The sequence below is a fragment of the Amaranthus tricolor genome, chromosome 4, assembly GCF_026212465.1.
Source record: "Amaranthus tricolor cultivar Red isolate AtriRed21 chromosome 4, ASM2621246v1, whole genome shotgun sequence".
Classification (NCBI taxonomy): domain Eukaryota; kingdom Viridiplantae; phylum Streptophyta; class Magnoliopsida; order Caryophyllales; family Amaranthaceae; genus Amaranthus; species Amaranthus tricolor.
The window spans coordinates 10019038-10036304 of record NC_080050.1 but is presented as its reverse complement, the minus strand read 5'-3'; the positions used below and the strand labels follow the sequence as shown (position 1 = coordinate 10036304).

Sequence of the window (17267 nt, the reverse complement as noted above, 5' to 3'; positions counted from 1 at the left end):
TGTAAATTCGTTACAGATTAGTGTCCTTGATTTCTTATTCATTACAAATATTCTTGCATAACTTGTGCATTGTTGATTATAGAAGTGATTCTTAGAGTTAAAAAGATGTAAATATGGTCATTTGGTTAATGCATTCTTTGGAGCCCAGCTCAAAATTTTGACTTTCTGTATGATAATTGTAGATAGGTTGAAAGTATTCCAGTTATGAATTATTCTTATTTAAATAGCTACTCTTGTGAAAGAGCGTTTTTTCATAAGATAATCGTAAAATAAGGAGAGGATTGAAAAATGATTTTGGGTTATAAAATATGTCGGGTCTAGAGCGGGACTAACAGGTCCGAAATAAGTCTAGCGGGTATGGGTCTTAAATAGGTCTAAAGAGAGGATATGAGTTGAATTTGAATTTGAAGACCGTAAATCTAGACTCAAACTCATTCATTTTCTCAAATCCGAATCCATTAGATTTCAAATAATTGAACTCAAATCCTAAAAATAAAGGGGAGTCTAAAATAGGTCGGATCTTAAACCATAACCACCACCCTAAATCTAATGCTCATGACAGCACTTGTTCTAAACTTTTTAAAATGGGGTTGCCTGTGAACCCATGCACTATGCCGGTCCGCCTCTGCATACTTGGGCTAAAGTTGTGGAACTTAATTAGTTCTAAGGAACATAAATTCTCCAACTCTATATGGTCTGCTAGTTTGGTGCCTCTTCTAAGGTTTTATTTCTATCATTTTCAACTTTTACACATTATTTGAACATTTAACTCTATCTCAAAAATTAGGCGTTTTTAAAAGGCACATACTCGTATAATGGCAGAGTAGATTGGTAAAACTAAAATGTGAATATTCAGAATTGTCGTGGTGTCTTAATTTGAGAGTAAATATCATTTCTCCAAAAAATTATTAGTTCGATTTCCATTTAGCCTACCCGTTCCCTCAATCAAAGAAGAACTATACTTGTTATTATCATCTACACAAATTGTTGGGAGAGACGGTCTCTCCAATAGATGCATTAGATATATGGGCTAAATAGCCCAATTAATACAAATTAAAGAGAAAATAAGAATATAGACTTCTTATTTTAATGTTGTTTCTTTGAGAGACGGTCTCTCACAAAAGTAGCTTATATTACCTAAAGTCAATAATAATATACTAAAACAAAAATTAAAATTAAATTGACACGAGTCAATCCCTCATTTAAACTTTTTCCACCAAAATATTTAAGAGGTTTCTTAATCAAAAGTTAAATAATATGATAATCATTATTATTAATACTAATATACATATACTAAAACCTAAATCAAAATTGATACATGCTTACCAATTCAACCAAAAGCGCTAATGGTTGAAGTCTTATGATAGGCTCTTCTCATACCTGACGTTAAATATTCCACTATAAATAAAGGATGGTTGAAATTCGAACCCATGACCTCTTGTCACGTTGGCTTCTGATATCATGTCAAGGAACCAATTCAACCAAAAGTTTAAGCTGATGGTTGAAGCCTCGAAATATATTATATATTCTAATGCTTTGATACAAAAATTTTCTGTCTAAATGCTTAATAGATCAATTTTATCAAAAATTTATTTCATTCCATCCAAATCAACCAAAGAAGCAACAAAACAGTTTTGAAGTTAAATTAAAGTATATTCTTAAGACAATTGAATATTCATTTGTCTTTATCAATTATTTAATGAACTAAAAAAAGTTTAATTAATGTTATGAAACTGGAAGTACAAAAGACTTCAAAGATACCTGAAGATGAATTGTTATGAAAGTCAATTGTCAACGATTTTGAAGTACTACGTAGTCCTTCTGTAGAAGTAATTTCAGTCCCTACACCACAACACGTTAGTTTTGTTTGGGAGGCGATTTCCCAAAAAGTCCCTCTGACTCTTAAATCAGTTAAGGAGACAGAAATCAAGGAACGATAATGTAATGAATGCAAATATTGATGATTATCAGGAGGTTTGGAAATGATTGAAATACCTTGAAGAGAAATCATGTGCATAATTTTTCATAATTGATGACAATTTATTAGCAAACCCTGCAACTAGGCTAACCCATTATTCTAAAAAGAAAAAAAAAATTATACTTGCATGATCTCTCTATCGAGCAAAAATGATAATACAGTAATACAATTAATATATTTAGTTTGGGTGGATAAATGGATCAGACGTGGTCTATCTTGATTATAAATTCATTCAAGATGACCAAGTTTGCTCCATTAATCATACAATTGAAATCCCTAGATTACACCTACTTTAACACAATATATAATGCTTCCGTTGTAAAAAAAAAAATAATAATTAGAAGCCAGATGCAGGATTAAAATTAGTAGGTGGCCAAATAGCACCATTAATAGCATCTGTTGCTATATTTATATATGACATGCATGATAGCGGCACTAGACACAACCCACGGCTTCTAAGGTCTCGCACTTTTGTCTCTTCATCTTCACCATATTCATTCTTCTCAACGCCCTGCAAGGAGTTTTTTTTTATATTTTTTAATATGAACTTCAAAACTTGATCATACAATAAATACATATTAAAATTAATTTGGACCTTCTAATTTTTGAGAGCCCCAAGCAATCAGGCACCCCAAATATACTTAAAACCGTTTATTCATGTGTTGCATCCATACTTCTAATCTAATTAAAGAGCTTTCACGTGATGGCTTAATAAGCATCAACTTAAATTTTTGCTTCATTCATAATATGAGATGTGCAATTAACTTGGTACATTTGTGCATGAATGAAAAAAAAGATCGATCGGACATATATATGCCTAACGCAAATAGTTGATCTAAAATTTATATTTTGTACCTGGGGTGAAAGTGTACTTATAAGGGTATGTTTGGATTAGGTGTAAATATTTAAGGAAGAGAAAAAAGTCAAAGTAAGTAAATAAATTTGATAAATGAGAAATTAGTGAAATTTAATTGTTGTAGAGGTGGAAGAATGGTTGCCAAGTGAAGAAAAATGAAGGAAACTCTTAATTTTGTGGGTAAATATTTATCCTCGGGGAGAGTGGGGAAATGTATTACCTCCATAATAGGGGGAAATCATCTTTTTTTTTTCTTCATTATTTTTATTTCATGTTTATTTTACCTTTTTCACAACTATCTCAACTACTTTAAATGCATCTCTATTTGTTTTCATTTTATTAGTTTAACTTTATTTTTCCCCTTAAATATTTACACCCAATCCAAGCATGCCCTAATGAAAAGTTTTATATTCCAATTTAAAAGAAATGTTTTAAAAAATTATTAAAATGTGATCAAATAAACCCAACAAGAGACATGTGAATATATTAAGTCTTACCCTTTGAGTATTGGAGCTATTGTTGCTTGATGAGGCCAACTTCATATATGGAACACTAAGTGTCTGCAAACACAAGATTGTATCGCAAGTCATAAAATCACTCTATCTAATTAATAATAGATACTATGAATTCATCAATCAAGCTAATAAGATAAATAAGATAAATTCCCGTTTTTTATTAGACTTATTAATCATATATATAGCTAAGTTATCATACAATTTTTAAATGAAATTAAATGATAAATTAATTTAATTTGAAAATAGATAAATATACGATAAGATATCTAAATTATTGTTTGATAATAAAAACATATCACTATAGGACATGCTCTTTTCATTCTTTTATATTTGTCAACTAGTATAAGATAATCTTACATTAATAACAACTAAATCTTTAGAGTAAGTGTAGCATCATTAATAAAGTTATAATGGTAGTATTGAAAATAAGTTTACAAAACATTATTTATGAAAACATTATTAAATAAAGAATAATATACGAATTAGAGTCTTAAAATTTAATTTTTGTGAATTACAATCACTAAGGTATCAAAATCTACGCTCTACACCATTCAGGCTAGGTGATCCTTGACTAAACAAATGACCTTTGACCAACCTAAATGACCGTTGATCATTACGAATCACTTTTTATTTTCGTTGACCATCCCTAATCCCCTTTGACTTTCCTAATTACCATTGTACCCTTATGTTTTAGCACTTTAACGTCCTTTTTACCCATAATAACGATATTTTTTCAAAAAACGGAAGTCGCTATTATGCTTATGAAGTAACTCTTTCGGAAATTCGGTCGAAATAAGTACTTATTCGCCTACTTTCCGGCACATAGACTGGAAAAGATTTTTGACGTCATTTTTATCCATCATAACAATATTTTTTTTTCAAAATGACGTTAAATAAGTACTTGTTTTGACCAAATTTTCAATAGACTTACCCCATAAGTACTTGTATGAAAGAATATCGTTATGATGGGTAAAAACGACGTTAAATATCATTATCAGTCTACGTGCCCGAAAAATAGGCGAATAAGTAGTTGTTTCGATCGAATTTCCAAAAGAATTACCCAATTAGAATAATTGCAACATCTTTTTTTTGAAAAAATATGGTTAGGATGGGGTAAAAACGACGTTAAAGTGCTAAAACACAAGAGTAATACTATTGGTAATTAGGAAAGTCAAATGTGATTAGGGATGGTCAACAAAAGTCAAAAGTGATAAGTAATGGTCAACGGTCATTTATGTTGATCAAAGGTCATTTGGGTTGGTCAAAGATCACTTGGCCTGAATGATGTAGACTTTGATACTTTGTAGCTGTAATTTGCAAAAAAATAAACTTTAATGTTGTAATTCGTAAAAGCCCTAAACTTAAAAGCTATAATTTGCAAATTATTCTTGAATAAATAATTTAAATTAAATTATTTACATAAAATCATAGAAAATCTTAAAAATATTTATTACTATTAGAATCAATTAACACAAAATACGTTTATGGATTATCTATGAAAAAATTATTACATAAGAAATTCCAAAGATAATTCTTAAGTTTTTTTTTACATAATTTGATTAATATAGTCATATAACCAATGAATTATCTATGAAATGATTATTTCCATAATATTTTATTTTCTTAATTTGCTATGATAATATTTTTTTAATAATTTATTAATGATAAGTCATTGAAAATAACTATTGTTCCTAAATGATTAATGCGTTATCCAATAATTAAAAAATAATGTGTATCTTAATTGTATAAGATAGTAAATTGAGTAAATATGGTATAATTATATATAATTTTTTAAGTCTATTAAATTAATCAAATTTATATAGAAAAATATTTTTAGGCTAATAAATATTAAAAAAGATAATTTATTATAACAAACTAAAAACACTGCTTCTTCATATATATTAATAAAAGAAAAAGAATTGAAAAATCTATTTTTGTAATGTGGACAAGTGTTAGTGTTTGATATTGCTTCTTTATTAATATAGTAGTATAGAAACTGATACAATGCACGAATTTGTTAATACATAATATATATAAAAAATAATTTTAAATAAGGATGTGACCATATAGTATCGTTATCAAATTTAACGAATACATGACTTATTAAAATCAAAAAGTAATTATCCATATATTTTTTTAAGTTATTTACCGGATACATGCCTTTTTTTATTCAATTGAACATATGAAATTCTAAATTAGTTAAATAGTATTACTGTAATAAATTAAGCAAATACTCAAACTAATTTAGCTTTAATTTTAAACAAAAAAAATATCAGATTCTAAATTAGGTAAATATTGTCAATTTAATCGACTATCATTCACTAATATAATTCTATTTGTACTCAAAGCTCTTAAAAGATGACATTTGTCATTTTTCAATAATTTTATTAGTATGTATGATATGATTATATGATATGATTAGATGATTTTATTTATTGAAAGATAAATAGGTATTCCTTATCAAAGATTTAAAAGCTCTAGTCATTCCTAATATTAATTGATAAACAATGTTGGTATATACCTCGACTTGACTTTGTAGGAATTTGATGTATCCGATTGCTTCCATCAAAACCGAAGCTGTATCTGTCTGTCAAGTTGTGAGGCATGTTAGCAATACTTTTGTAGACTCAATCCACGAAAAATAAAGTGATACTCTCGTGGGATATCGTTTTTCGATCAGGTCATCTTATGTAACAATTTGTGAAAAATAAAACATGAAACACTTATAATGGTCATAATTGGTCATGTTTGATTTCTTATATACTTTATTTTCTTACTTAAATAAAGTGAGTATCCTTATTAGAAATGTTTTAAATTTATCGAAACAGTGAGATAAGAATCCACAGGTTCAAATATCAATCAATTCTCATTGAACGTAGAACATTAAACGTCGGGTATGAGGAAGATTGCTGCTGCATCCATACTCTTAAATCCCAAAAGGCTCTTATGGGAGAAAGCGTGTTAAAGTTTATAACATATATAGGGTGTTAACTATCAACTTAAATTTTTGATTGAGTTGATTTCTTGTGAGTATACAACTATTTTGGGATCTCACTATTCTGTTGATTGGGTAGGACTTAGGGTATGCTTAGATTGGGTGTAAATATTAAAGGAGTAAAAAAAGTCAAAGTAAGAAAATAAAGTTGATAAATTAGAAATTAGTGAAATTTAATTGTTGTAGAGGTGGAAGAATGGTTGCAAAGTAATGAAAAATGGAAGGAGAGCTCAATTTTGTGGGGAATATCATAGGGGAGGGTGGGGAGTGTATTACCTTCATAAAAGGGGAAATTATCTTCTTTTTCCTTCATTATTTTTATTTCATGTTTATTTTACCTTTTTCACAACTATCTCAACTACTTCAAATACATCTCTATGTGCTTTTATTTCATTATTTTAACTTTATTTGTCCCTGCATGCACAAAAATTATGGGCCATTATAACCCTAATATTTGTATATTCAGCGGAAGGACCTTTTAAGAAATGTAATATATTCTCTCTAACCAGACAAAAATCATTTATATTTAATTTAAGTTTCAAAACTATCGGATAACTTGAAAATTTCTATTAAGTTGATTTGATTTTTTATTCGAAATTATAATTTGAATCGGATTTCAATTTGAAAATTCGGATATAAAATAGAAATTTAGATATTAAAAATTTGAGTTAAAAGTATTTGAATTTTTGATATTTTTTTTGAGTTGTAGAATATTGAATATTCGATATCCGACATTATTTTCAATTGTCAGATTTTGGATACTCACATATTATTAGTAAATTTAGATATCCGATATTAATATGAATAAATTAATATTTTTTAAATTCGGATGTCTATATTGGATATTTCAGAAATCTTATTAGAATATTTTAATTTCTCATTGGCATCGGATATTAGATATTTCGGATATTCGATCCGAATATTTTCAGATATCTGATTCGAATATCTGTATCGGATCATATAGCAAAAATGCCAATTTTCGGATATTGAATATACATGTTTCAGATTATCCTTAGTCAGCAAAATAATTGGGATAAAATTTCCTAATTACTCCCTACATTTCATGAGTTCTTCTCCTTACAAAGAAAGAAATAAAGAAGAAAACAAAAAACCGGAATCTTCATTTTCTGTCTTTATTTTCTGGTTCATGTTCTCGTATATATGTGCTTATTAGTTATTAAATGGATCCTTTTGCAATTATATATTTTGCGTATACACATTTTCTTTTTAAGGTATAGCATTTTGTAATATGGTTTGAGTATAACCCTCACAATATCCTCCCATGGAAAACTGATACACCCACCACCTTTTCAATTTGTTGGTTATAACCTTGAGAATAATTTGCAAAGAAACACCTTATAAAACCAGTTTTTTTAAAAAAAACACCTTTAGAATTTTCTTTGTAAAAACACACCTTTTAAGAGACTTTTTACTAAAAAAAAACACCTTAAATCAGTTTCCGGTGACTTTTGTCAACTTTCAGGTGTTGACTATGCCATTTGTCAACTTTCAGGCGTTGACTTTTGAGCTCAAATGGCATAGTCAACGCCTGAAAGTTGATAAAAGTCACCGGAAACTGATTTAAGGTGTTTTTTTTTAATAAAAAGTCTCTTAAAAGGTGTTTTTTTATAAAAAAAAATTTTTAAGGTATTTTTTTTTTTACAAAAAACTGGTTTTATAAGGTGTTTCTTTGCAAATTTTCCTAACCTTGATCCAAAAGCTCCCCTAATTTTAATGAACCTGTAACTAGGGATGGGCAGGGTCCAGACCCTAAGGGTCTAGATTCGACTCGACCCTAATTTCAAGGTCTAGATCCACTTATTTAGCAGTTCGAATTTGGGTGCACGACCTTAGGGTCTGGGTCTACACATTTGAGACTCAGATCCAACCGAAATTTGGCCATGGACCCGTTTACATATTTTTTTTTCAAATTTTATATTAGATTTTATGTGTATTTAATTATTTGATTTCAAACTTTATAATATTTTGGAACATTACGTGATTTGAAACTTTACCGGTTCATGTAATTTGAAATTTGGTCGTATCTGTACATTAAAAATCAAAAGACTTAATAAATATTTCGTTTTAAGAACTTGAATTTTGTAAAGTTTCATTAGTATAAAGCATTAGAATATCCATGTTAGCTGAGAATGTGTATATAATTTTAGACGAAGGGACAAAATTGTATGTATTTTTTTTTAAATATTCAGAAAAAAAAAAAAGCAAAATATTATGTTGTATCAAGATCCAAACCACCCACCAGACCTTAAGGGATTTGGTCTGAGTCTAAAATATTCAAATCCTATAAATTCAGGTCTAGGTCTGGGTCCAATAAAAAATACGGTCTGAATTTGGGTCTAGTTAAACCCGACTCAGATACGATTCATGCCCAATCCTAACTGTAACTAACAAACTAAAACGAAGTGGGTAGAAAATGATGTTCAATAGAATTTCAAAGTGGGCCTGAACAAACTAAGGACGAGAAGAGTTAACCCACATACAAACCCAAAAAGATTCACTATTAAAATCAATTGATAGTTAAACAAGTTTCCCTGTAGTTTATAAAGTGATGTATGCTATTCTTTTTCTCTGATGTTGGACTAAAGGTGTTCAATGGGTGGGGTCACTTTTGAACGGATCATATCATTAAAGGATCATGTTGATACGGGGTAAGTCATTATCGAGCTTTGTTGTAAAAGGTGGGTTAGATCATTATTGTGCTTGGTTGATATAAAGTTATTCTCAAATTCTTTATTTTTTTCATACCGCATTATTATTATTATTATTATTATTATTATTATTATTATTATTATATAGGCGATTCAACCCAATGTGTTAAAAGCAGATTACAAGATCATTCGATAAAAATTTTAGAATGGGTTGAGACAAGTTAAGTCTAAACGTTACCTATTTGGCCTGATTAACAGCTCTATGTGGGACAATTGAACGTTCTTAGAATTTTAGCCTTCCATATGTGCTGCACATCTCATTGGAAATGTTACATAGATGATTTTGAGCTAAAACCTAAAAGCTAATAGGAGTACCTTTTCTTTTTTAATTGGATCTTGGTTTTTTGCCCACTTTTTCTTTAATAAATAGTCAATAATCAATCGTCAAAATCAACAACTAACAACCAACAATTAATGTTTACCGAACACATTTATAAAAGTTAGCTTAAACTGCTACCTTATTAGCTAATACTTTCAATTAGTCAAATCAAGTAAAAACTTCGGGCAATAACCACAGCTCATTAACAACCATTTGCTAAATAAATTGTATGTGAAGTAGCATCTAACTTTTGATCGATGGGAATCGAATTTTAGATAACTAAAGCAAATTCATCTATGATTAGCTAGCTTGATTAATTTGAGAAAATTGATGAGGTAACTTCTCGAGTTAATTCAATTTGAAAGCTATTTTGCTAGCTAATACTAATTAATAGGAATTATAGTTTTTAATTATTTTGACTAATCTCATCAAATTAGTTGACATGTCTTGCCAAATGATACTTTAAATCTATTTTCATTCAAATAGGCAATTAGTCTTGATTAATCCTTGTTGAAATGACTTTGATTGATTATAATTGCAATGATGATGTAGTATGTAAATTGTAAAGTACAAGTACATACCTTGCCAAAGGGTGCCACTAATTGTTGAAGAGCTGCGATTCTATCTCCTAATTTCTCTTTTCTAACCTGATTATACAAAATTAAACAACACTAATTATCAATCATGTTCAACTTACAAGCATCATATACCTCTTTCAACTTACCAATAAAACTCAATAGATGTTAATATATTTTAGGACTTTAACCAAATTTTTAGTTACATTGAAAATAAAAGACTCTTATTTAAGAGAACGTGATAGAGCATATACAAGATATCTTACAACTTCAAAAATCAACTTGAACTTTTGGCATAATGAACTATGTTTTCAACCTGATATTGTTCGGAAACCAACTCAAACACGAGCTTGAGTTGATGGTTAAAACCTTGCTATCTTTATATTTATTTATTTATCTATGAATATGAATTTTACTAATGGATAGCGTAGGAAAATTCATTAACAAGGATAAAATCAATTATAAATAGTAATTACAATATATTCTAATTAACTTTTGATTATATATATGTATTAATTATATTACTTGATATAACATAAAATTTGAAATTTATCATCAAATCACATGTGAGAATGTGTTATGTTATTCATGATCACTACAACATAATTTGCTTTTAGTATTAGCAAACATTTAATTTATATGTCACAACTTCATATTTCTAATAGTATATATAGTGGATTTAGTGATATTTATTAGACCCTTTAGCAGCATAATAAAAACTCATGCTAAAGCTTTTCGCGATATAGGATATAGGGATATTTCTCTTATATGTCACTATAGACTATAGTAACAATTACATATGACACTAAAGGTCAAATAAAGTGTCACTAAATCACTTTATAGTAGAATTTAAAATAAAGACCAAGAATTATTACGCTAAAAATATAAATCAATGGCATTATTCTAATACCACTAAATTTAATATCGCGAAAAGCTAAATTTATTTCACTGAATAATGAACATTATAGCATTTGCCTTTCTCTATATTTTATATAATGAAAACATTACTTTTGTCAAAAGTCTATATTTCATATATAATTTTATATTACTAAAAGCATTACTTTTATTGACACGTGTTATAAGTATATTTTCCAAATATGCTAAGATTAAATTAGGCATTAACATTATGTCAAAAGAAATTATACTCACTGAAAATAAAATATTTTCCATAGCATTAATTGATTGCAAATTTTATATTATCACACAACATAGGAATTAATAAGAAAACTAAATATTAATCCAAACTAATAAATATTTCCAATAAATATTAATAAGGGAGCTGGTTAAAAATTATGAATTGGCGATATTACATGCATTTGTACGATAAGTTATGTTATATTTCCTTCTCATATAGAGTTTTGGGCAAAAAATGTATTAACAGACTCTTTATATCGGACGTTAATTAAATATTAACATAGTTGGGTTTTAATCATGAATCAATAATCAATCAATAATTAATAATCATCAATAATCATCAATAAAATAAAATATACTAATGAAGAAACGATTTGGAACACGTGTCACGTTTTCATTAAAAATTTTCCCGCCTTTTTTTTATTGTTGACATGGAAACTTTTGATGATTGACTTAATATTTAAGAAAATAATCAACTCATTAAAAAATATAATATTTTTTGATTGACTATAAATATATTTCCTTATATAAACCTATAAATTTTTTATCTCAAATCTCAAGTAAAATTAAAGTTTGCTCCATTAAAAAGTGACCCAATCATAAAAAGACAAAAATGAAATAATTTAATTTTCTATTTTCATGTACACAACCTTAGTCTTAAGCTCAAAATTTATATTATATTTTATATTCAGTTTATATATTTTATTATTCTTTTACAAATGTTTTATGAATAATAAAAGTCTACAAATTAGATTAAAATATATTGATTGAAAATATAAAATCTTTCAATAATGGGATCATAGAAAAAAGAATAATTTTTTTATAATAAACAAAGTATTCTATTGCATGCTAAAATTGTAGTAATTAAAATTCAATACAAACTATTGACGGATATTTCTTGACTAATTACTTGGGTCATTTCATCGATATAATATAGCATAACGATAATCAATTTGATAAAATTTAATTGATTTTGATGGTAATTTTTTGTCTATTTCTTCACATATATATTTTAATATAATTGTAGAATAAATTATTTCTTCGCTTTGTCAATTATATTATTATAACAATTACAAAGATTTAATGATTAAGTTTATGTTGTAAATGAATTAATTTTATAAATTAATATTAATATATTCATGTAAGTAAATATTTATTACATCCGTGTAAAACACGAGAATCTATCTAGTTATGTACTAAGAAACCAACTCAGTTAAAAGTGTAAGTTAATAGTCGATCCTCACGATAGGTTAAATGAGAAAGTCTTAGTAAATAATGGTTATTTGGCATTGATTGACAAGTGCATAACGTACATACCTTAAATGGAGGGCAAGAAGGGCGTGATGAATCAAACCTTTGCTTTTTTGATGGCATTTGAGGAGCTGATTTCTGTACCAAAATGTTTGTTTCAGCTGGGACTCCATTATTGCTTAAAGATGAAAGCTTTAGCCATAAAAAGGTATAAATGAAGATGAGAAAGACTACCAAAAAAGAAAGCATAAACCAATAATTTTTGCAAGAAAGGAAAAAAAGAAAAAGGCATATAAAGTTCAAATAAAGATTGGTTTTTTAACCATTTCAACGTATAAAGCTGAAGGCATCCTTCATATACAAAAAGATGAATAAAAGAGGACCATTCTTTTCTATGCTTACTCTTTAAATCAATCTTCAATTTTAACTTTAAAAAACAGAAAAAAAATAAATAATAAATAAATAAAAATAAAAAAAAAAAAACTTCAGCGTTTTTACATATTACTCTAAATTCATAGTAAATTTATTACTCACTTAGTTCTTTTTGATATTTACAATTTCCTTGTTAGGTGATTCGATTTATTCTTTTTATTTATATTATAGTTATTATTTTTTAGACATAATTAGCCTTAATCATCCACATATTTTTCACTAAGTCTATTTTAACATTTTTATAATGTTTATATTTGCCATGTGTTTTTTCATTAACTTTATTTTAATATTTTAATGTTTGGATATCCTATATTTTTTTCGCTAACTTTATTTTATACTACATGTTTTTAATGCTTATGTTCCTTACTTTTTTCTCCATTAACTTTACTATTTTTCTTAATTATCGTGATTATTACTTCTTACAGGAAAATCAAATAGGAATGAATGGAATATTTCATTGATCCTTCTATATTATATCTTTTGCATCTCTACCTTTACAAAATTTACTTCCTTTTTATAAACTTTTATAAAACATGGTGAAACATTGTAAACAAAAAAAAAAAAAAAAAAAAAAAAAACCAACCAAATTAATTACTTATTAGTCCCATTAAATTTGATAATCTCCTATCAAAAGGGCAAAAGAGTGTATAATAAGTAAGTAAATTATTATATGAATAAACATGCACATGTATTAAGATAAGAACATTCTTTTTCTTAACTCAGGTTTTTTATTAACTCAGTTAAACATGTACATGTGCTGAGTTAGCGCTAAATTGAATATTTCTACTATGCAAATTGCATAACATATAGAGAGGCACCATTTTATATCATTTTTTCATCTTGATTTTTACTAAACCAAATTGGTGAACTACACTATTATAATTGATTTTAATCAATTAAAAACTGAATAAGGGCTTATGTTTGTAATTAAGCTAGGTACTAGAAGAGTAAGAAAAAGAAATGTACAAAATTTCAAAAAAAAAAATTTATTATACATTTTGGAATTATAATTATCAGCTTAAGTTTATATAAAATTGTATCAAGGCATGATAGACAGTAAAACATATAATGGGACTATACCTATGTACTTTCAGCTAAAATTTATGATTGTAGCTTTATAATATGTTATATACTCTATTAATAAAGTGTATACTATAATTTATAAAAGGCAAAAAGAAAAGTATACTTACATTATTATTAGCAATATCTGATAATTTGATCTGATCATTAGATTGCTGCAAATCTTGATCAATGCTCAACTGAGGTCTACCTTCAAACAGTTCTAGAAGATGAATATTAGGTGAAGTACAATGATTAAGACTCTCTCCACTTAATAATCTAGCGGTTGTAAACAGATCAAATCCACCTTGTAAATTATTAGCCATTTGATCTATTGAGCTTGAGCTTGAGCTTGAGCTTGAAGATAATGTTGATGAAGACATGTTTGAAATATTTATACTTGGAAAAATGTGACTAAAAGTAGTACTCATCCCCTTACTATTTTGATATTGTATACTTGATGGAAATGCTGAATTTGATGGTTGATGTTGATGAAGCTTTCTATTATTAGAAATCATGGGGTTATTCAGAAGTAACATTTCATTTGGAGAAGTTAAGGAGGAGTTTAACATGTCACTAAATGTCATTAAATTAGAATTACTGTGATGATGATGATGATCTGAGGATGTTGAAGGTGAAGGTTCTTCCTTGAGTTGATGATCATTTTCTTGATGAGAAGATGATTGATTAATACTTATGGGATCGTTAGACCATGAATAACCCATGTATTGTATTATGGGATTATTGAGGGAGGATGGAGTAACTTCAGCACAAGTTTCTTGAATATTTCCATTATTCCTGCCAAGTCAAATTAAGAAAAAAAAAAAATTAATCACATTTATTTTGGAAATTTAAAATTGGTTCAAATTTATTATTTGGCAAATCAAAAATTTTCAAATTTGAATTTCGATCAAATTCTATCATTATTTTTAAAGTACTTGAAAATCTAGCTAAACTTTATCATTCTCAAATTCTTCATTTATGATTTTATTATTGAAATTCAAAATTTGAAATGAAATGTTTGTTCCTAAACACTACATTAATGAAATTAAGAAATAAGAGCCATAGAGTATATCACATACTCCTTAAATATGAGGTTTAACCAAAAGGTTAAATTTTTGGTTAAAGTAGTTTTTTGATATGGTATTAGAATTCACATGAGTAATAATTATTTGTTCGAATCTGATACGCTTTTCATTTCAAGTGGAATATGTAGCATTATGTATAATACATTTTAGGCCTTGTGCCATTAGTTTACATTTTTGATTGAATTGGTTCTTTGACAAGGAAAATCGTATGTATAGTGGAGGATGTTTTGTTTACTAATTAATTACTAATTTAATATTCTTTCAAAAATTGTGAAATAGTACTTTTAGAAAATTAGTTTAATCAAGTACAATTTAATTGCAATTGGAAAAACTAACTATTTAATTTATCATATAGTTAGATCCAAAAAAGATAAAGGTTGAGATCAAGAGAAAATGAAAAGTTAAAAACACATCAAAAGGTATTAACAAAGTAAAACCCTAGTTCTATGAGAAAATAAATACACAATTTTATTTAAAACTTTTTTCATTTATAAAAATGGTTGTCAAACTTCTAAAATTAGTTTATTTCATATGTTTATCTATAACTAATTAACTTCAAATGAGTGAAAGATTACATTTTCCCACCAAACTAAACATTTTAGAATAAAAATTAAATTAAATTAAATTAAATACCACAAAAATGCTAAAACTTTCTTTTACTACATATATATAGAAGTACATACATCTAATTGGGAGAATATAATCATAAACTTTATCATATAGAAAAAGAAAAGTACAGAATAAAATTATTCCAATAGAAAAAACAGAGAAGAAAGTTAAACTCACAAGAAAAAAGTGGGAGAATTCCTCCAAGAATGCTCATTATTTGCAATACTAAAACATGGAGAAGGAAAAGAAGCTTCTGCATTTGAGGAACCAATTACAAGTTCATCTTCATGAAGATGATGATTATGGAGATTTGTAGAATCCATGTTTATACCACACATTTAATTATAAGCATATTATATTTTTATTAAAAAAAAAAAAAAAAGACTTGAAAATCCCAAGAAAAGGAGAATTATATAAATGAGGTTCCCATCCTTGCTTGTACGCTCACTCAAAACAACAAGAATAGTTTCAGGTCACACCCACAATACAAACCCCAAGTTCTTGTATTGCTTTTCTAACTGCTTTAATTATCTAATTCTATGATTCTACCATTTTTATGGTTTTTTTTTTTTTTTTTTTTTTTTTTTTTTTTTTTTTTTGTTTTCAACTCCCCTCCTCTCTTAGCTTCTCTCCCTTCTTAAAGCATCCTTGAAAAGAAAGAAAGCAAACATAGGAGGAGTAAGCCTAGTTTATTTTTTTTACAGTAACTTTTACATGAGTTCTTAAATTAGAAGGGAGCATCATCTTTATTTGTCTGACTTATGTTATGTATATTTTGTTTGTTAAAGTAATTATTTACAATTTTAAACTCATCAATTAGAAAAATAAATTAATTATATATACAAGATGAGTTGCTTTTAAGCAGGGGCAAACCACGACCCTTTTGCCAAAAATGCGATCTTTTGTATTTTTAACTTTAGGCTCCTTATTAATTTATGTTATATAATTTAAAGAGTGTAAAAATATAATAAATTAAAAACTATTATAGCTCAATGGTTGGATTAACACATTTGTAATATAAAGTTATAGAATCAAATCCCAATTTTAACTATTATTATTTAGTAAGCTAAAAATTTATTTTATGATATCATTACTCTTTATCTTTCATAGTTTTTACATCCATCATTTTTAGTGTGTGTTTACATTATATATATATATATATATATATATATATATATATATATATATATATATATATATATATATATATATATATATATATATACACACGAGGGAAATTTTTATAAAGTCAAAACCACTTGGGGTTTTTCAAAAGAGATAATTATAGGAAAACTTCAACTCCACTCGTTGAATATAAATTTTAACTATGATTCAAGTTGATTTCAGTCTATTTGATTTTAAAATTTTCATAATTTTATAAGCTTTAATATAATAAATAATTTGCTGGTATATCGAGAATTTGACTCCTTAATTCAAAAATCAATGATTTCGCCACTGCTTTCAAGTAACTTTGAAAATTATTAATTGATATATGTAAGAGTAAACTACAATATAATCCTCTTAAAAAAAAACCTACAATATAAATGATGATACTGTTGGACATTAATTGATAGGAATGATAACTAAGCGGATCAAATAGGAATATTTTTTTCTTAATATTTGTCTAAAATTTTCATACTCACGACATAAAAGTGTGCAAGTAAATTAATTATATTCATCTAAGCATATTTTAAAAAACCACTCATACGTACTATTTACTCACTAGC

At 27.0% G+C, this 17267-nt stretch overlaps 1 protein-coding gene across 2 annotated transcripts; it reads right to left on the bottom strand.

Annotated features, from left to right (window-relative positions):
• Positions 1-1975: 1975 nt before the first annotated feature.
• On the bottom strand, positions 1976-16231 carry LOC130809794 (transcription factor bHLH110). Of its 2 annotated transcripts, none has more exons than XM_057675598.1 (7): positions 15718-16231; positions 13975-14641; positions 12419-12544; positions 9974-10039; positions 5871-5936; positions 3332-3394; positions 1976-2489 (listed from the first exon to the last, which is right to left on the bottom strand). In XM_057675598.1, the coding sequence occupies exons 1-7, from the start codon at positions 15876-15878 to the stop codon at positions 2316-2318; spliced, it is 1323 nt and encodes a 440-aa protein (XP_057531581.1). In that variant the 5' UTR covers positions 15879-16231; the 3' UTR covers positions 1976-2315. The 2 variants fall into 2 exon arrangements, with proteins under 2 accessions (XP_057531581.1, XP_057531582.1); XM_057675599.1 differs by having other exon boundaries at positions 12419-12490; positions 15718-16213.
• Between the last annotated feature and the right edge of the window lie 1036 nt (positions 16232-17267).